We start from the raw sequence: 23,431 nt of genomic DNA, 5'->3' as shown, positions 1-23,431 counted from the left end.
CACTTTAATATGGTGGATAGATATTTGCTGGCATTCAGTGACCTAGGCATGGTAGTGAATTGCTGTCTAGACAAAGTAAATTTCAATTTATAGATATATACATTTTTAGTAGTTAACGGGGTGTGCCTACCCATTTTAGTTAATATATGACAAGTGAGCGGTTGGGATATGTAAGCCAGTAGTGTATGGCACTGTGCTTAGTCCGCTCATGCTGTTAGGTAAGCTCTAGGAGCTTATTTAGGACCCTGGTTGCAGAACTATTTTGAGGCTCAGTAGCCATATGTAGCACAGACATTTGGTCTTATGTTTTAGGGCGACCAAATGGGGTGATGGTGGGAGAAATGCCCAGCAAGCAAACCAATATACTTTAACTGGTATGTATAAAAAATGGAAGCAACAGCTGCTTCAATCCTGTGCCTCAAATCTGGTAATGTAGGTAGTAGAGGTATATACTCAAGTATAAACCCCAAAGGAAAAAATCACATGGGGTCAAACTGGGTGCCAAATAAAATTCCCTGGTCCATCTTGCAGCAGAAGAAACAGCCATGTAACTCCTTACACTTTTGTTTTAGCAAAACTTTAATTTGGGGAGTCCCTATTGCATTGTAAGAGTTTGTGGGTATTTCACATAAAATTAAAATCACAAAAAACATAAAATTTATTGTTTATTTCTGATATTTCTAATATATTTATTTCTATCTAATATATGTAATATCTACGTAATATATATATTTATTTCTAATGTAAAATAGATTTATTTCGGCATCACCATAGTCAAACATGAGACATGTTCAACACTTTCTTCAGTCACCCCAGATTGTGCTGTACTCTTCTCTTTGCATAGAAATTTGGTCATTTCAAACTAATTATGCCAACGGTGAATGTTATTGTCATTATTTTTGTTATAGTACTGTCAAACAGAAAGCTAGGGGATCAATTTACAGTTATGTATGCAACTAAAAATCTATCCTTTTTATCCTTTCATTTTACCCTAGCCTTAAATCAACTTTCTATACCTCATCCAACAGAAATCATGACAAATTAAAACCCAGATAATCTTTTTTCAAAATAAATATTTAAAAGAAGGATGTTATGAAATAAATTTTAGAAATGAAATCTTTATTTGAACATCATATCACAAGTTATGAATAAAAGATGTATAAATATTGAATATCATAGATATTCATTACAAAATATAAATTATTTTATTTCATAAAATAAAAGATTTTTTTTGATTGTACATAACCATTTTAACGTTTTCATAGGTAAAGGTTTATAGTATTTTTCTCTTAAAACCAAATAAATCTATGGTAATATGTTTTTGACATTATAAAAAGTTGCTTACTGGTGTATGATGTATTAGAATGAGATAATTAAAGTTTAATCAAGAAATAATAAATGTATTTTTATATTATAATAAATAAGTTTATATTTCAGTGGATGTTACTTCAAAGAAAAAAAATTAAGAGATTATAACTTAGCGTAGTGTTGAACTGAAATTTAGTATATCCTTAAAAAAAAGTTTAAGGATACATTAAACAATATATGTAAACAGTCTTGTTTTCAAATAAACAATTAAATGTTATCTTTGGTTATTTTTATTAGGATCCACCTTTCACATGGAAATAAACTTGAAATACAAACATGAAATATATATATATATTAAATTTTTAATAAACAATCACAAAAGATAAAATTGTAAAATTAGTAATTATAAATGACATTATTGTAATAAATAAAAAAATAATTGAAGTATAGAATATATCTGCTTGACTAATGTTGTCATTAAATAATTTAACATGCCTTTTGATTTCTGTTAATGGTATAATGGAAAATAACCATTACCAGATATCATTTATAATGAAACATGTCAACTGTTGACCTTACATTATAATAAATACATATTTCAATGGATGTTAATTAAAAAAAAAAAAAAAAACTAAGAGATGATATAATTAACAATTAATTACAAAGAGTATAAATTTCAGTTATACACAGTTCCATTATTTATGAAAACAATTGGTGTAGTAATCCTCACGTTTAGCGATATACTATAATAAATTCCGATTCCTTACAAACTGCAGCAATGAATAAGTGTACATAAATCAACACCAACTTTGATCCATTAAACACTTAGCTTTAAACCATCTGAACAAAAACTGATTTTCTGGTGTTAAATCATCAGGCACATCAGTTGCATTGACACTCTCAAAATTCTGGAAAAGTGATTGAAAAAATATGCTGTAGTATTAAACTTCTCTTAAAACAAATTACAGAAGAATATTTTCTAAATAATCTTAATTAAATATTTTCACACATGTTTTAACCAATAAATCATCTATCAAGTAGGCAACATACATTTTCAGGAATTTTTTTGATTCTTGGCTGTTTCTTCAGCCTTCTGAAAACTGAGTTATCATACAATCTAAATAATGTATCCAAATACTTTGATGCCGAAGTTTCAGCTACTTATAATTAATCAAATAATATTTTTAATAATAATAATAATAATGATCTAATATTAATTAATTAAAAACAGTGTTACATTATAGTTAATATATTTTTAGAACCATATAACTTACAAGCGATGGAGGAAAAATTCTTTTACAATCACGTTTTCGAACATGTTCATTGTAAGCCTGTTTTAATGTTTTAATTGATGTTCCGGATTTCATAAGGCAGTGCTGACACAATTGGCATTCAGGTGGCAAACAGTCTTTGCAAAGATGATTAATAAAGCATTCTTGTTGATACACCATAATGCTCCTATCTGATACTTCGATATCATCTCTTTCTTCATGACTCATCTTACTACAAAACAAAAAGAAAAGTGAACTGTGGCCTGTATTCATGCAGAGAAAACATTCTATAACATGAAAATATATCCTACATTCAAACAACTTTGCAACAATCCTTGAATATGTTAATGTTTACTAAAATACATTCTTATGCTTCTCTCAAGTATTATATTTCTTCTACAATGGTCATCAGACCTCCTTATTGTTTGCATGCACACTCACACCAATATATGCCTTCATAAAAATTGATTAAGTGGTATGCATAATAATGTTTAACTGATAAAACTCACATATTATACAATAACTTATTGAAATTAATTTCTATGATATGTTGGCTGATAAAAAAGAACAAGGACTATAACAAAATTAAGAAAATATTTACGTACTGAAAATATTTTTGAATTTTGAATTAACTTTGTGAGAATGGTACGCTTCCCAGCACATATGTTTCATCTGAATGTCAATTGATATAGAGATTAAAGAGAAAAAATTCTTCAAGTGGTACAGCTAAGTCCTACAACGAGCATGTGAAGAATTTCTTAACAATTTAACATTCTACAAAATACAGTAAGGAGTAAGGAGGAGTTCAACATTATATGCTCACAGACTGGGTCGTTATCATTCATTCAAGTTCAACACCTCCAGTTTGGTGACCATGCCAGAAAACAGTAGTTTTATAAATACATTAACAATAACTACCACTTAATTCTATTTTTTCAGACAAAGCTAATTTTACCCATAATGGCATAAACAACATATGAAATTCACATCAATCGTCTGAAGAAAACCCACATCCTGTAGTTGTTTTGAACATCTATTGTAAATTAATACAGTATGAGGGCTAGTTTGGAAAGTAACTTACGATTTTTTATTAAAAAAAATAGCTATTAATCAAAGAACAATTTATTATATACATCTTATAGCTACATCTTTTAGGTATTTTTCTACATAATTGCTGTAAAAATTAAGGCATTTGTCATATCAGTAAACACGTTTTTGCATATCCTTGTCATAAATCTCTACCAGCTGTGAATTAAACCAGGTAGTGACAGGAAATGAATGATGATTGTACACACTTCACAATTGGTGGGAGTTTCTATGACAACAGCCATTTCGAATGAGAGTTTTACAGGAACCAACAAGCGAGTGATATTTCCAATAACACTACTAGAACTGTACTGAACTGGGCTATTAGATCTGCACAGCTGTTCAAAAATAGAATCGCTACCTTCACTCCTTCGTACAATACAAACGACCAGAAGCTAATTTACAAATAGCCCTCATATAAATCACAAGGAGTACTCTTTTAAAATTAAATTAAAAGTATTTAAAATTTTTTGTGTTTTTAGTATTGAACTAAAAACAGCTGTTTTTCATTTTTACAAATTTATTAATTTTTCAATTAAGTTTTGTTTTTAATAGAAAAAAGTTGATCTCTTTTTTCATAGACTTCATTACATCGATTTTCTCAGAATTTAATTCTCTACAAGTTTTGATAATAAAATTTATGCTTTTATTAGTCATTTAACAATGTTACTGTACTTCAAACTTAAAAAAATTGTTTTTTGTCATTGAATTCTTCTGCTTTACATTGGATATCATGAAAACTACAGGAGATACAACCTGGAACCTGTTTTATTTGATTTTAGGTCAAAAACATACAAAATCATCAAGTTTAGTACTTATATAACACCACAAAAGTTTCAGTATGACCTCATTTCACTGGGGGGAACTGAAATCCAGACAAAAGCTTTTGCTAGCCATAACTTTACAACGAAGCATTTTTAGATGTATGTTTATATGAACTTTTTTCCTTACATCAAGCTCTAAAATCACTTCCTAAATTATTTCCCTTTCCAACTAAATCGCTCTGTGAGTGTATGAATGAATATATACTTAAAAACTCAAGGCACCTAGCAACATAAAATTTGGATAAGGTAGAGCACAAAGAAGAAAAAGAAGTGGGAACCGATAACAAGGAAGAGAATAGTAATGAAGAAAATAGCAAATGACTGATGTATCTAAAAGAAAAGAAGCATTGAAAATTTTAGATAGTTTATAGTAGCACTTAAAGAGATTTAAGAAAATATCGAGACAAAAGTTTTGCTGCATTGTATTAGCCTAATACACAAAATAAGTACGCAAAAAATAAACACTGTTATTTTTTAGGGTCATTAATTTAACATAAATGTAAGTAATAATGCACATCTTACAGTAAGTACATAGTGTATTATTTAAGCGAATTTTAAGTAAAAAAAAAAAAATGAAAACAGTTTATTTTTAATTTTAGATAAGTAGACTATTAGAAAATTTAGACAACTATAACTGATCTGTATCTAAAAACTTTATTAATTAAACATTTTTAATAAAATTTCTTTTCGTGTTAAATATAATCATTCATTGTCTCACTTGAATTATTTTACTTCTTTATCTTTCACAATTTGATGGAATTCAAATTTGATAGATTGAAGAAGAAATTTCATTTTCTTCTTTCATGAATGTACTAATGGCATGAACAAATAGAATTCTTATTATAAAAATACTTCTATCAGCCACAACTTCTATCACATTTCCTGAGTTGTAAGAAAAAATCTGAGCTTTGACTGATGTGCTCAGTAGTCATGTTTGTAAATATTTCTATTGTATATTCAATAGTTTAAAAATTTTTTTTGTGGAATAATGCCCGTTGATGTAATCTGTGTTTTGTAAAATATTTTTATTATTTTTTCTGCAGATATACTATGAAAAGTTTTAAAGTATATATAAAGTTATTTTATAATAAACAAAAAAATGTATTTAATGTAGGTAATATTGAATTTAAATGTTGGCACACACTTAATAGTACCACATTCAAGCCAGTAATGTTGCTCACAATCTAACAGTGTTCATTCAATTACTATGAGACAGCTGTGGATCAACTGTCCACACAAACACCATCTTATCATGCTTACCAAGCAATTGAGAATTCATTACAAATTATGCAATCAAATTTCAGCTTCCAATTCCACACAGTTTTTTGAAAAACCTATCTACAAAATGTGGGTCAAAAGTCTTACTTTGCTCTTCCAATAAATGTGTTAATAAAATTTCAAAAATTAACATTTACTTACGTTGCATAAAACTTCAAAATTAACATTTACTTACGCTGCAAATGAAGCAAGTCCCACAAGACTAAATAAACTGAACAAAACTTGTTCATACAGAATTCTATTTGGTGGAAAATGAGCTGATGATAAATTGGGAGACATATTAGCCTAAAAATAACAAAACACAAAAAAAAATCCTGTTTAAATAGTGTTATTTCAAAAATAATTTTTACTCACTAAAATTTATTTATATAAACCCTAATTGTACAATACCACTACTTTTTTCAAGTTATTATAATTTTTTAATCAATAAGCATATGTCTAACATACTGTACATGAGGTTGCTAACATCAATTACTCAACTTGTTTGTTCTAATCTTAAATTGTAAAAGAATGATTAGGCATAAATTTTTTGTTTCAATAACTGATGGCAAAAATAAAATTTTGATTAAATCATTTTAAATGGTTTCAAAAGATGTAACTTGCACAATAAAAAATTATAGTAAAACAATTTTTGCAAAATCACAGCGTATGTAAATAATTGCTCCCATTATATAATACTTACAGATGATATAGATACAACTGACTTCCCAAGCTATAAGATATTACACATATCATGTTGAGACATGTTGAGTTTGCTATGTAAAGTATTAAAAAAAAAACCAATACTAAAAAAATAAACTAAATTTTAGTGAAAAAATATATTATAAATTATCAATCAATAACCAGAAGTAAACAAAATAACCAAATGCAATATAAATGAACATGAAACTGTATAAATAGAATATAGGATGAATAAATTACACTATCAAAGTAACTACATAAACTACTCCATTGAAAAAAAAAAAATAAGCAGAATACTTGAAATAATTATAGCTAATCTAGGAAAGGTTTTACGAGGTCAGTTTTGAAATAAAAACGTTAACTAAAATCATTAAAAAAAAAAAATTAACTACAACCTACAAAAACAATACATGTGTATTATCTCATTAAGTAATTTATGATGATTTCAAAATTGTTAAGATATTTTTTCTTAAGCTTCTTTATTTAAAAAAGTAATAACAATAATAATAATCTATTTATTTGTTTTGCTCGTGCAACAGAACAGCTACAGAAAACCTTTGTATGTTGCATAATATTACACAAAATCATATACAACAATCACAATATCATAACAATAGCTACAAGTCAACAACTCCATATAAATTAAAAACACAATATTTAAAATACAATAATAATAATAATAATAATAATATATTCAAATGCAACAAAAATAATAATTAGAGTTTTAATTATGGTAGTTACGAAGTGATAATAAAAACACAGATGAAAATATACAAAATCAAAAACACAATATTAATCCTAATACATTTAAAATATAACAATAATTTATAAGTAATAATCTTTTAAAAACAACAATAATTTCAAAATCATAAAAGTCAGCATTACTACCAGGGATATAATTTTGAAGAAAGTCAAAGAACAAGAATTTTTTAACCATATTTTCATGTTTCGCCTCTACTATTACACTTTTAAGGATAATAATCCATTGCTACATAACCCTCTCAAATTTTTAATGAAGGTCTCCTCATCTTCCCAAAAGCTTAGCTTATCCTGGAACTTCACCGCAATGCTGGTACACCGCTCAATCGGAGACATGGTAGAACCAACTGATGTCACAAATTGTCTAAGACAACGCCTGTTATGAAGATAAGAGGGCAGATCGCTGAAGCCGAAGTTCTTGGTCTTTGATAACAAGTGATGGGGCATCTTGTCAAAAGGTTTGATAAAATCAAAATATATAACATCTACTTGACCCCTACACTCAATTGATTAACTGAATCCTGCAAAAAGGCAGTCAAATTAGAAGCTAGTGAGTGATCTTTAATAAATCCATGCTGAAATGACGATAACATCGAGAGAACATGGTTATAAATATGTCCAAATAGAATCCTCTCAAAGATTTTAGAAAAGGTATGGAGGACAGAAATAGGTAAGAAATTATCTAGAGAAGGGACACCAGGCTTTAGGTGCAAGAGTAATAACTGCGTGCTTCCATAGGGAAGGAAAAGAAGATGATAAGCTCCAATTAAACAAGGAAGCCAGGTTAGGAGAAACTATCTCGTTTAAACCTTTGATAACGAACGCAGGAATCTGATCCAAGCTGACCGTCGATCTAGCGTTAAGATTGTTTATAGTACTGGATACATCAGAAGATGAAACCATCGGAATGTCAAGAATCTGATTGTTGTTGATACAGGTGTTATCAGATGTAGTTTGCGTAGGAAAGTCTTGGTATACTGATTGAAAATATTCACCAAAATGCTGACAAATCAACCGAGGATCAGAGATAGTCCGTCCATCGATAACAAGGGTTGGAGTCCTCACAGAGTTAGACTTCTGTTAAGAAATATAATTCCAAAAACTCCTCCGATTAGAGCAAAGGTCAGATTCACATTTCTGAGCCCAAACCACTCTGGCATCTGCTATTGCCATACTTAACATCTCTACGCAGCCGAAAAAATAAGAAATAATCATCTTCCAGATGGTTGGTTAAGAGAATATTACACCAATCAGCAAACCTCACCTCTTCATACAATACACGATAGTCACCACGATCATAGCGAAAAACCAGACTTGTTTCCGCTACATCAACGGTTGCGACTTCAAGGAACCCAAATTCACATGGACAATGGAACTTATCAGGGTAAATAAGAGCCTCAGCATCCCTAGTGAAAATACTACAGTTAGTCAAAATTAAATCCAAACTGTTATTGTAGAAGGAAGGATTTGTTGTTTTGTGTGTAAAACTAAGTCTAAGTTCATCATGTCAACAAAATCAAAAACTGATTGTGCCTTACATTTAGCATAAAACCCAATATCTACAGGAAGACTTCTAGTAGACCAGCATATTCCAGATAAAAATCATCCACAATACAAATATCAATATAAAATATCTACGTGTTTATACAGAAAATCAAAATATTGGTCGAGGAGACTTGGCTAAAAATGGAGCAACATACATAACACAAACCAACAAATTCTTTATGCCTGGTCTAATTAGCTCAATCCACACAGCTTCAGGAACTGTCTCGAGGTCCTTCCTCCTCGTACACCTAATGCTTGATTTTACAAGAATAGCCGAACCACCTCCATGCTGAAGTAAAGAAGCAGCATAATTTCGGTTAGCCCGAAAAATATGGTAACAGTCTGGAAACAGATTGACATCACAGTGGTCATCATTGAGCCAAGTCTCGGTCAAAACCACGTCGAAGTGAAAATCAATCAAGGACATGAAAATTTCATCCTGTTTAGTCCTCACACCATGAACATTCTGGTAGATCATCCTCAATTTATCCATCGCTACCTAGCTGCAATCCATCCTCCTGTGGATCTTTATCTACAAACACTACATCAGGCCTCAACGGACCATAAAATGGAGCTAGCAGCGTACCAACAGGCCACACTTCAGGACGAACTAAGCTGTCAAAATCCGAAGCACAAACTTCAATTCCAAATGAGTTATACAAATCATAGCTAGTCTTCAGATGAATATATTTAAGATGTTGAAAGTTGTATTTCTCAAGCAACTTGGTGATATCACCAACCCCAGTTGAAGAATTAAATCTTGAAATAAAAAGCGCTTTAGTCTTGGGATTAAACAAATTGGAGCCTTTCCCAAAAACAGCTTTTTGAGACCTCAGCTTTTCTTAGGGGTAGATGGAGCAATGGAACCCCCAAGAACAGACTTTACTTTGGGGTCTTTACGTTTCTCAGAGCCAACAACATCCAAGCATCATGGGACAACAGTCTTAGCCACATCATGGGAGGCTGCAGTCAAAACATCATTCACAGGGTTAGTGGATTTATTTACAATGTCAACTTTAGCAGAAGTAAGCCCCTCAGCATTGTCAAAATTCATATGCAAAGCGTTTCCGGAGGATCTCACTGCATTCTGAATATACCCAGTATCAAAACTCTGCACTTGTGTCTTATTGCCATTCCTCTTAGCTGCATTAACTACAGAAGCAGCACAGTGAGATGGCAAGGAAAGGTTAATATTATCCAAAGAGGTAGAAAATTCATTACTACAACGAGGTCTAACCGGATTAGAAATAAGGTTAACAGGCAAAAGAGAAGAAGAACCAGAAGAAAGAATATCTTTGTGTAAATTTCTGCCCTGAATAACCATGCCAGTCATGACTACACTTCTTATTTTGCTAATCAAAGATTTTAATTTGGAATTTTCATATTGAAGTCGTTTAATTTCAAACCTTACATCATTAAGTTCAGACAGAAGGGTACGAATTATTTCTAGAACTCCTTTGTCAACAACAGACCATAGAGATTGAAGCAAATTCTTATCAGCAATGATACCACTCAGCTTATAACAGTTATCACAAACCACTACAGAAGGATTTAGTGGCTCCTCTCAGTCATAATACATTTAACATCATTAACAGACAGCATATTCTCCTTGAATAGAACCACTAACATTACCATTATCTGATTCAACATTTTGTCCAACAGAAGTGTTGTCATTGATAATAGCATGCTTCTTTATGCAAGTCACATTTAAAATTCTTGCTCTGAGAATACAATTTATTCTCATCTGCCGAAAGTCCTAAACATCTTTGATGATATAGAATTTTGCACACCTCATAACGAAAATACTTCTGTTTCCCAAAGAAAATTTCATCACATAGAGGACAATGATCCGCGCTGCCTGTCATCGTGACCCACATATGGACCAAAAAATGAAAGAAAATCACTTAAAAGAGGTAAAAGACCCAAACTTTACACTTTCACACTTCTGTAAAATAATAAAGAGAAATAATAAACAAACAAAAAAAAGTAACCAAACAGATAAACAGTCCGTAGCAACCAGAAAAATCATCAAAATATTGCAAAGAATGTTCTTAAATACATAAGCATAACACAAATAATTTATCAATCATTAGCTACAAACTAGGATAATAATAAAACCGTAATTATTTAGGGCTAGGTTAGGGTTGCAGAAAGTGATCAAAGATATTATAGTGAAATAATTTTAAGTGTTGACATGTTGAGTTTGCTATGTAAAATATTAGGAAAACATATAAAAAAAATTACTGTGCTAAAACACAACTTTTTTTGCAGAATGCTCATTGTACGTTTTGCTATATATATGCGATGATGGTGAATTCATTAGAAAGAGATCTCTATCAAGACAGATAGTTTTTGAATTCCAGTAAACAGGACGTTTTTTTTGATAGAACATTGTTGCTTGAACTTCTTTGACTTGTGGGATGTTGAATGCCACCACTATCTATATTGACTGCAACTTTGCCATATTTTTTTAAATATGACACACATATCTCATTTCTAATAATATTAATATTAATCTAATCATATTTCCAGATAGTGGAAGTTATCTCTTTCATCTTGACAGAAATGGAAAAATGTTTTGGCTGATTTGGATTTAAGTTCTCATTATGCGTAGACTAATATAAAATATTTATATTTTTTGGATATAAATATGTGTTTTTTTTTTATAAGAGAAACCAGTGTAACGTGACATTTAAAACTACAAAGATTAAAACAACTTCATAAGAGTTTATTAGTAAACAAATAACTTCCTTTTAAATTACAAAATAATATGTTTTAGTAACTTAATTTTTTCACCTGCACATAAAACTTCATTTACATGTACACAAATGTAGATGTACACAAATGTGTGTTTACATCACACTCCATGTACACAAATGTAGAGTGTAGCACAATCTTGAGCAACAATGATAATGTATCACAAATTAAAAAATGAGATTATGACTAGTGTTTTATTATAATTAAGTTTTTTACATTAAAAATAGTAAGGTAGGTCAACTGTCAACACACCATAAAAGATAAATTACCCTATTCTTAATTAACCATTATAACCTTATTGTAGGTAAGATTGCAAACTAATAAAAGTAGTCCTTCAATTAGCTTAGATTAGTCAAATTACTATTAACAATAAGCATTTTTAATGTTTCTGATTAGTATACTGGTTAAACAAATGGATTTTAATAAAGATGCGTTAAGAAAAGTGATTTCACTTTTCTTAATCAGTACACATTTTATATATAATTATACAACACAAATACATAAAAATATTTGTGAGTTTTATTTAAAAATTAATAAACATTATGTATGATTGAAATTTTCTGTAAAAAAAAAAAACAAAAAAACAACAACAAATAGTAATATTAAATCACCAGAATAAACAGAAACTAATAGGGTTGAAAAATAATCATAGAGACCACATATACAGATAGTGATGGATATGAGGTAAGAAACTTTTCTCATATATGTGTTTCAATTCCTTTGGGAAATGTTAACAAGCAATAAATAAGATAAAAACAGTATAAAAGCTGCACTTAACACTTTCTTTAATAACAAAACTGGAATAATAATTAAAAAAACAATCAGGGTATGGGCAAGATAAAAACTTAAAGTAATTTAATGACCACTTAAAAACCACGTGGTTTCCACAACAGCACATTTTTATTTAAAAGAGCTTTACTACATGTAATATATAATAATCTAAGGAAACAACTTACATGAAGATAGCAACTTGCACAAAGATAGTTAATGAGAAACTAAAGTATTAAGATGTTAACTACAGATTTGAAATTTTACTTAGTTCAGTGTTAAAAACATTTCTAAAAATAACCATCACCAATATTTCATAATATTCATAAAAAAAAGAAACTGAAATATAACAGAGGAAAAGAAACTGAAATATAATAATGGAGAAGAAACCAAGCCATTACACTGTAAACAGACAATGAATTAGACTAAAATATTAACAAATATAAACTATTAGTAATACAGCTGAAAAGAAATACAGATAAGCACCAAGTCAGATAAACATTTCTCATTTAAAGCACTGAATTCAAATTAAGTTTTAAATGCACAATCTGTAATCATTACCTCCATGACGTATACATTTAATTTATCATCAACAACGAAATCAAACCTGACCATTTCAAAAAAATTTCTTTTACTTGGATAAGAGGATAAAACTTTCTGAATGGCAGATTCTTTATATAAACATATAATACGAATGGCTTCTTCTACTTGATTCCATATTTTATCTGGATTTTTCCCTAAACATTAAAATGATTTTCATCCAAAATAAAAATGTTCTAAAATATTTTATAATTAATAACTAACACTTTTGTTGTAAAGTGTATTTATCTTTACTTATATAAATATAATACTGTAAAAATTACATGTTACAGTAAAAATTACATGTTACAGTAAAAATTACATGTTACAGTAAAAATTACATTTTTACGGTGACTGTAGTAAAAATAAACAATTAAATTCAACAAATCACTACTTACAAGTAACTTACGGCATAACTTTAAAACATACAGTATACATATAAAAAATCCAACATCAATTAAAAAAAAATAAGATAAATATTTAGTTTGGAACAAAATAATTTTAAATTAAAAATTTATTAAAAACTTTGACTTCATTTTGTGATTGTTTGGATTAATAAAACGAAGAAAGACTGAAAACTTTCCAAACTTTTTTACCAGTTGTGGCTCTTAGCTTTGCATACTTTAAGACATAGATTAAACTGCTAGATTTGCTAGATAAGCAAATACTTGCTCTTAGGTAATAAGAAATTGTAGCTAAAAGATTTCCAAAACCAAAACAAGAATTAAACAATTTATTTTCTATAAAAGAATTTAATACATAACTGTTAACAAACTTTACTGTTGGTGATATTCTATTATGTTATCATATTCCAATCTACTGATTGTTTTTAACCCTTTAAACATGGCTAGTGTAAATGATGTCATCCCCCTGTGTGCAGCAGCATACACTAGGCAGTATTTTATATCATCAGTTTTATTTGGCAATCATCTTTTTAAAAATTATAAAAAAAGATTTGGTTAATGATCAGAACTATTAATCAACTTTTTTGAAAAGTCTGAAAAATTTCAAACTATAGGTTAATTTTAATATGTGCCAATATTTATTAAATAAATTTTAATAAATGAAATATTTAATTTTTAAATTGCAATTCAAAACACTGTCATTCTGAATGCATTAAAGAAAAAATAGGAAAATGTAATAATAAAAATAGGAACAGTGAAAAGTTCCACACAAGTCCAATTATTTTAATTGTAATGACTTTTTCATATGCACTTTAAGTTTGCTAAGCACATTACAAGATTAATTTTCACATTATAAACAGGTTTTTTAAACCTGACTGGACACAACATGAGCTATATCCAGTAGAGTAGCTATAATCGCTGACCGAGGAAGATGATGAGAAGATGAGATTTTGTAAAGAAACAACCCTTTTAACAAATTTAATGAGGAATGGTAGCTATATTTTTGAGAAAAAACTAATGAAAAGTTTCTACATTAGTTATAATGTAGTTAACATAATGTTAATAATATTATAACATTAGTTATTACATTATTTTAATAAAATGTAGATAATAATGAAAAACAGGGGTAATTTCTAAATTATGATTGTATTTTGCTGTTACGCTATTTTACAGCTTCTTTTATTTTCGTTACACAAGAGCAATTCTAGCCTGCATAATTAACAATTTACATCGTATGTGTACAAAAAACAAGGCCATTGAAGCAGTTCTGGAATTCTGTCCATCATTTGATGACATATCCAGAATTACATTTATATAACATTTTATTTTTATTATTATTTATTAAAATTTTATTTGGTACAAAAAAAAATATATATATATATATAAAAAATAATGAATTTATAACAACTTTTTAATAATTATGTAAAAAAATAAAAATAAAAATAATAAAAAACATACCAGATTCCTTCATGAAAGCATTAAATGAATCTCTCATGTTATATCCAAAATTATTAAAATATCTTTTTAATGATGGCACCTCCCACGTTGGCAGATAGTCATCGCCAACAACATACTTGTCAACTTTATTTGGATCAAAAGGGTAATACTTTTCTGGACAATACCTTTGAACAAAAAATTAACAAATTTTATTTTTCCTGTAAAATGTCTTTTCTTTAAAATGAGAAGAAAACATATATCTGTTTTCAGATACTTCTAGAAAATTAATTAAACCTGCAATTACTGATTAGTAATAACAGAAAGAAAATCCTATTCTTTAGGTTTAAAAACTACTTTTATTTTTTCTTTTTACATTTTTCTTGCACAAATTAACATTATACCATGAATTTGGTTGAAATATTAACCATTATTATCATATATTTAATGAATGTAACTAAGACTTCAGTAATGTTACAGACTTCTTTAATAAACTATCTATCTTCCACCTTACATCAAAAATCCAAAACCTATTTGTTAAATGATGGTTCAAGGTCTGGGCTGCTCTTTATTTGTCTAACAATGGTTGAATTTCTCTTTTTTTTGATTATGAGAAAGAATACATTTTCTATGTGTTGGAAATAACTAATAGAAGTAAAAGTAGGGTTATAACACTGTACCATCCTATCATTTATTAATATCTACTTATTATTATTGTTTTCTTCTGACAACTATGCACTGTTGGAGGTTATTGACATATAAAATGCTTATCATTTTGAAAATTACTAAAATCAACTTCTTTCTTCAAAACTGATTTCGACAAAATAATTCAATTGCATCATAATGTCATTCTGTTTTTAGATGGGCAATTTTTGTACTGCTTCAGTTTGTTTCTCAAGTTTGTATGTTATAGAATACATACCACAATCTTTTAGTATTTAACATGACCAAATAACCTATAATGATAGTTTATTTCGTGTTTTAATTATCATCCAAATTTTTCAATTCTCTATATAATTTTTAAAATTTATTATTTTTGTTACTTTTTAAAAAAAAAATGAGATGACTGGCTTAATAAATTAAGTTACTTAAAAAAATCATAATTTACCCACCTAACATAAAGTTGCAAAACTAACTGCAGTAAGAAAAACTATAGTTGCTCATGAGTTGTAAAAAAAAAAAAACTTATAACAAAAAAGGGTTTTAAGAGAAATTATGATTTCTAAAAAACTGACAATATGATGGTAAGGATCTGCTTGTTGAGGAAGCTCTGAACAAATAGTTTAGCTGTTAAAGCTCAGGGTTAGTTAAAAGCAGAATAACAATACAATTTTTTGGGCCATTCTGGGCAGTTCTTTGTTACAAATATAGTACAACATCTAGCTAAAAAAAAAAAAAACCAACATTTATTTTGCATAAATATGTCCAGAAGTAATAACTGAAAGTTACTTGTGATTGGCAACTGGCCAATCTCATTGTTTTAAATTGTTTATGATGTATATAACCAGTTCATTATTACTTTAACAAAGAAACTTAAAAGTATAATATTTCAGGAATTTTTAACAATTTGGAAGATGGAATTACAAAAATAATTTTGAAAAACTCTTTTAAATGTAAACTACTGTGTTGAACATATTTGCAAGAATTGTTTAAGAAACACTACAACTGAGTTTTTATCACTCAACACCATTGCCTGGTTTAACCAATTGACATGGGCATTATAAAGGATTTTAAATTAATTTAGTGATGAAAAGTATTAAAACAATTTTAGATAAAGAAGGATATACCTTCGTTTCATTACTTTCAGTTAAAGAAGTTAGTACTAGAGTCAACTTGCTACAGCTGACATTTGGGTGTGAAGCCAAAATTTAGAATTGCTTTTCCCATTGCAGTTTATTGTTCTGCCAATTAGAAAATGTTCTGTTCCCAGAGGCAGTCCTACACCAGAATTAATTAGAATTCAAAGAAGATAAGGCAATAAAATGACATGCATTTATTTATTTTTATTTAAGATGTCTTTTACTATGCTATAGTTATAGAAATTAGCAATTAATAATAAAAGGTAAATATAAGGTAATTATATTTACCTTATTGGAAATTCTAGCTAATTAAGGAGAATGTGGTTATACCTAAGTGGTTACTTTGGGCAAATTAATACAACTTACAAATATTCTCTTTAAACTGGATCTAAATACCAACTTTACTGGCATGTATTTTGTGCTATTGGGGTTCAATTAGTGATAGTTTCACGATTTGTCTCTCGCAGAATAAGCACATCTTTCTTATATGACTATATAGCATTTAGTTGTATATTTCAGAAAAAATTACCTAAATAAAATGTCTCCATTATATATGTAAACAATAAGTGGATCAATAGATGTTATAATGGTATAAACGCCTATATCAAATTTATGTCCATCAACTAGAAGAGGATTATCTACAAATTCTTGAACAAAACTATCATTTTGTTTCAAATCTAATTTTTCAATTTTTTCAATTTTAATACCTCTATGATCATTGCCTTTCTGAACAAACATTTTATGAGAATTTTTTGATGCCTGAAACAAATATTAATACAGTAAACTGAATTTTTTAAATAAAAAAACTATGTCAATAGCTAAAGAATAACAGAAATAGGGCAGAATATCATAGTAGAACAGGGGATAAAGTATGAATAGCAAAATATCTTTTAATACAACAGTTATGTTCCTCCATTAAAAAAATTCATAAAGAAATATTACATCCATATATTTGTATTTAGAAAATAGATAAAGCATCTTAGAGTACTACTGTCTACAACATTATGTAAATTTTTTATTGATATTTCAACTCTTCGTTATTTCTATTGCTATTTCCTAAAACTGTTGTTTTACTATACTTTTTTTCAAGCTATGCTTATGTTTAAGCTAACTGTAAAATGAGATGTTTATGCAGTTTTGTGCTGTGACAATGTCACATACAAGTTGCACACTAACTGTTGCTCTGATAGAAAAAAAAACAAGATTGCAGACCTACAATATTGTGATGACTGAACACTACCAACTTATAATAAATTCTTCTTATGTGCACACAAAATATCTGTCAATAATAACAAATAACAAAAACAGTTTAAGCATGTATTACGTACCTTAACAATTTGTTGAAACATTTTTTTTGTTATTACTTCATATTCAGTTAATTTTTTTAATAATATTTAAAGAAAAAAATTAAGATGATGATGTAGTCATCTGGAGAGATTTGATGAGAACCATTTACTATATCTGCACTGGGATGGTAGTGTTTCTGCCATTCATTTGGAAATTCTTGGGTTCAAAACCCAGTCTATGATTAGGCTTGGTCTTTTTTTATAAAATGCCAATTGCATTTTTTAGATAAACAATTTATCTACAACTAAGTAACTGAAATTGGTTATCAGCCTGTTGTTACTGTATAAAATGAATGGTTATTTAACAAAATAGTTTGTGCAATATTAGTTTCAAAAGTATGAGATATTTAACTTACATGCAATATTATGGAAAGTCTGTTAAGCTTTGATCTGAAACAACGTAAAAAATAATAACTTACATAATCCATTAATTGTTTATTTTGTTGGGGTATCTTAAATGCCTTTGGTACAAATGGTATATTTGAAGTTGCGAGATCCATTTTATTTGTAATATAACCACTACCTGGAAAGTGATTTACCTGCAATAATAATACCAATAACTAACACATAAAAAAATATTCCACATCCATTCTAAATCATGTTGAGAAATAAAAGACACTAATAAAACATCACAAACCTGATACTAGTCCAGCTCATCATTATTTTAATTGTTTGCAATGAACAGTTAGTCCTATATGCCGTAAGCAAGATGATAATCTAACAATATGTTATACTCATGATATCTATTCAAGAGCCAGGAAACTGATATGCTTACTTCTATTTATTAGTTGTTCACAGTAAAAAACAATGATATCATTTAGTATCACATAGAACTGCTCACCATGACAGCTGTGGGTATAGCTACCATTAACTGTAATAGTAATAATGGATAATTTAAAGGAAAATTTATTAAGGACATTTTTTGATAATATATTTATTTACTGAGATGTTTGTAAAAATGTAATTTTCCTCTTGTAAAATTATTAGGGCCATTGATTGTACTTAACACATTAATTCCTGAAAATAGTTAAAAATGAGTGTCTATGCCATTTTTTTATTAATCTACTCCTTTTTCCTTTCTATTTTTTAATAAATTAAAAACTCTAAATTATATAAATATTTAACAAAAAGTTTTACTTAAAAGAACTCTATTAATATTATTATATATATATAAATTTTTTAAATAAACAACATAATATAAGAATCTCATCCTAAAAACCTTTCTTTGTTTTAGAAAAGACTGAACATTTTTAATGGAACAAATCATTTTATAGTTTTTATGAATATTAAAAAACCCAATAAAAATGTTTTTTTATGAATAAGAATTTTAGAATAAAGACAATAAGACAATATATATATATATATATATATATATATATATATATATATATATATAATGCCACTCATAATTTTTTCTCAAACAAATGGCAGGAATATCAAACATTATCAAAATGTGGAAGGTTTTGTTCATTTTGAAGTTAATCATAGCTTTAATTTTACAGATTTGTGTACTAGGATGCATATGCACTGAAGAATGGTTGAGAGCAAATGCTAATGGCAAAACACTCTTTATAGCAAGGAAGCGGGTGAAGAGCTATATTGCAGAGTTAATGTTGCCACAAGATATGTAGGCTCATACAATATAATTATTAAGAAAAAAAAATAGCAAATTCTAACCATTTACTACAATTATGTGAAATAAATTAAATTACGGTAATGGCCCATACATTATTTAAATTTATAATTCAACAAATAACTCCTGATATATTTTTTGAATTTATTTCTAAATTCAAATTACGAAACAATATATTTCAATAATCAATTTTTTTAATGATTGTTTTTTGGATTTATTTATATTTACATGTCTAGCAAGTATTTATATATACAAATTCATAACTGGTTGGCTAGTTAATGTAGTGGTTTGTACAGTGGCTTCTTGACAGAGGTTCTGAGTTTAGTTTTTGACTTATTTTACTATCATTTCATCCAACACATATTTCTCACGAAAAAACATTCAAAATGTGAGTTCATAATAAAAAATAAATAAGATAAAATAAATTTATTATTTTAGTAATTTTACATTAGATTCAATTTAATTTTCATGATACAGAGGTAATTTTTTGAATTAGAACAAAACATTTTTTATTAAAAATTTTGATTTTTTTAGTATATATTCTTATGATTTTGTATTGTCCACATATCTTCTGGACAGTTATTAACGTAAACCTTTATGTTTACCACTAAAAATACCACTGTGTAAAAATCTGGTTTACAAATACATATTTTAATAATTAAATTTCAAAATTTAAACCATGAACTTCATTGATCTTACAATTGCAAAATAAACAAAAGACAAAATGGGAAGTAATTGTATGCAATTATAAAAAAGAAGACATAACAGTTCAGACAATACTTAAGAGTTGTAATGATAGATTTGAAACTTGAAAAGGTATACCACAAACTACAACAGTTTGAACTGGTCATTTTAAAATGTTTCTAAATGTTGTAAGATTTAATGTTACTTATTTGAAATGAGAATCACAATTTGTTAGTCTAAACAATGTTTATAAATGTAAGCTACACATTTCTTGAACATTTGAGTAGAAGTTTACCTATGTATAAAACACCTAAATTATAAACTACGCAATACTTATAATTCTTAAAAACATGATTGGTAGGTAATGTTCTTTATGTGGAAATAAATACTTCACTAACCTTTTTATTTGAATGTAAATTATGCAACTGTGTGCTTAATTTTGAAAATGGATAATCATGTGCCCAAAGAACATCCCAGTTATTAGTAGTGTTTAAATCTTTACGGACATAACCAAAATGAGTGAAAGTATCAAATACATGCTTTAAAAATCCAGAATCAACCTGAAAAATGAAATATAAAAAATAAAATAAAACATAAAATTTCAAATTATAAATAGAAAAGATGGAACATGATTTGTTTGAAATTTATTCAAAGAATAAAAACTAAAGTACAACTAAGTACTTTGAAAAATAGAATAAAACTGAGAAAATTAATCAGTAATACTAATATAATATTTTCTACTTACATTTCGTCCAAACGGTACAAATACAGGCACATTAATATTATTAGTATGTAAAGGATATGATGATGGTTTACTGGTATGTAACGCCAAAGTTTGTGATTTTTCTGCCATATCATGATGATATCTCATATGTTCATTTTGCAACCAATTAAGTTCATACAAACTAATTATAAGTAATACCAAACAAACTACAGCAACAAGTGTTGTAGATGAACTTAAGCGACTCATTTTTTATTTCATATAATAAATTTACATTACCTGCATAAAAAGAGAAAAAAATGTTTCATTAGTAATAGCTGTTATAGCAGACTTTAGAAAAAAAAGGTATGGTTGTTAGTTATCTACCCACCAAATATTTTTCTGTTCCAACATGTTCAAACAGTAATTAGTTAGTTCTTAGATGGCCCACTGAAACATTATATTGAAATAAGAAAATAAATAAAATTATAAATATAATCTAACCAAACTTAACCTATGCTTGCTAACCTTGACTAGCGAATGTCGATTAAGTTTGGTTAGATTATATTTATAATTTTATTTATTTATTTTCTTATTTCAATATAGAATTTCAGTGGTGTTGTCTAAGAACTAACTAACTACATGGCGGGCAGATAATCTATAAGTACCAAAAAAAATTTCCACTAATTTCAAAGTAAAATCCATATTTGTTGATCAACATGATTACTATTTTTATAATATTATAAACTATAAATAATTCAACTTAAGATTACTTAGAAATTGTTCTTTTAAAGGATCTTCCAGAGCTAATTATGCAGCTTCTTCAGTGGAGTTACAGGTGGTATACAGCATTTATAATGGCATATGCTAGTCTAATCTATATTAAAAAGTCTAGAAAAGTACTTTGGTATGTAATATAACAATATGTTTAATCTATATTGTGCTTGCTTACTTAATAATGCTGTTTTATAAAATTTATAAGGTCTGTAAGTCTTGTATTAACATTGAATAATTTATATGTAAATTTAACAACAGTAGTCAATAAGGAACTGGTTAATACCATACTTCACATTTTCATTTCTGATTTACTTCAAAAGAGTTTCATTTATCATGTAACCCACCAAATTATAAGAGTATTAAGTCCGGCAATTCCATTCACATGAATGTCTCACAGTGGAATTGAAGAGTGGATTGAAGAATGTGAAGCAAGATAAAATGACAATGACCTTCTTTCTTTTTCCTGTTTAGCCTCCGGTAACTACCGTTTAGATAATTCTTCAGAGGATGAATGATGATGATATGTATGAGTGTAAATGAAGTGTAGTCTTGTATATTCTCAGTTTGACCATTCCTGAGATGTGTGGTTAATTGAAACCCAACCACCAAAGAACACCGGTATCCACGATCTAGTATTCAAATCCGTGTAAAAATAACTGGCTTTACTAGGACTTGAACACTGGAACTCTTGATTTCCAAATCAGCTGATTTGGGAAGACGCGTTCACCACTAGACCAATCTGGTGGGTTAAATTGACAATGACCTAATCCATGTTTAATACACTGGTACCAGTAGTCAATGTTAAGTGTAGTTTCACTGTATTCTTTGGTATTTTTTACTGGTTAATGACTGCAGTTTAATTAACTCTGAAAGGCCCCCAAAAAGGCAAAAGCTCATGTAATGAAAATGAGTTTATAATTTTAGGCTATGTTTCATTATGCTCTCTAGTGAATAAAAATGGTTGGGTCACTTTCAAATAAATGAAAATAGTTTATTTTGAATCTAATTATGCAGCTCTTTCTTAAGTGATGTTATTAATGGCAACAATTCCCTCTTTATGCAATTAGGAAACCTTTGGTCAAACAAATCTAAAAGAATTCTCTGTAAGAAACAATTCCATGAAATTTATAAGCTCATTCAAATGATAACTGTTTTAGAATAAACAGTTAATTTAAATGTATTGACTCTACTCCTAAAAAAACTATTTAATCTAAATAAACCTTACAATAAATTTTTATACGGGTTAAAAACAAACACTTTTTGAGATAATAAAAAATAACTACTTTTTAGTAAAACAAAATGTAGAAATGATCTTCTTCATACATATTTAACTATGGTTCACTCTGAAATAATAATTTTATTAAATTTTCATTATTTTTGTTTATGGATACTGTGGTTAAATATGTTTCAATTAACCAAATTTTACATTAAAAATTAATTGTTTTTCCACTAAACTTCTAAGTAGTAAAATTTTATTCGAACTTAAGTATGAAAGAAAATCTGCGTCTTGAAAATAAATATTTATGAGATAAATCTATCAATTTTTAGTTTACAGTACCGTTATAATGAATGTGTGGCACCTGCAACAAATATAATGCACCGTAATCCACAATTCTATCTTACATCACAAAAGAACATTATTTCACTTTGACGTGAAGTTAGAAATCAGATAAATTTTGGACACACCAATACATCATTCACACAAAACAAGTTAACAAACTTTCAAGAATGTAATATACTGGCGCTTACTTTTACTAAACGATAATCAGCTGATCAACTTATCAAACTTTAAATTCTT

General features: G+C 28.1%; 1 protein-coding gene across 3 annotated transcripts; it reads right to left on the bottom strand.

Moving 5' to 3' along the window:
* Positions 1–657: 657 nt before the first annotated feature.
* On the bottom strand, positions 658–23,422 carry TTLL15 (tubulin tyrosine ligase-like 15). Of its 3 annotated transcripts, none has more exons than XM_075366950.1 (10): positions 23,383–23,422; positions 20,902–21,156; positions 20,555–20,716; positions 18,259–18,378; positions 17,023–17,252; positions 14,719–14,882; positions 12,839–13,014; positions 5,943–6,052; positions 2,583–2,811; positions 658–2,216 (listed from the first exon to the last, which is right to left on the bottom strand). In XM_075366950.1, exons 2-10 carry the CDS (start codon positions 21,124–21,126, stop codon positions 2,106–2,108), a joined length of 1,527 nt encoding a protein of 508 aa, XP_075223065.1. In that variant the 5' UTR covers positions 21,127–21,156; positions 23,383–23,422; the 3' UTR covers positions 658–2,105. The 3 variants fall into 3 exon arrangements, with proteins under 3 accessions (XP_075223065.1, XP_075223063.1, XP_075223064.1); XM_075366948.1 differs by lacking the exon at positions 23,383–23,422 and adding an exon at positions 23,192–23,376; XM_075366949.1 differs by lacking the exon at positions 23,383–23,422 and adding an exon at positions 23,214–23,376.
* Between the last annotated feature and the right edge of the window lie 9 nt (positions 23,423–23,431).

The sequence above is a fragment of the Lycorma delicatula genome, chromosome 5 (assembly GCF_047948215.1).
Source record: "Lycorma delicatula isolate Av1 chromosome 5, ASM4794821v1, whole genome shotgun sequence".
NCBI lineage: Eukaryota > Metazoa > Arthropoda > Insecta > Hemiptera > Fulgoridae > Lycorma > Lycorma delicatula.
The sequence above is the reverse complement of the archived record's forward strand: the minus strand, read 5'-3'. Positions and strand labels throughout refer to the sequence as shown.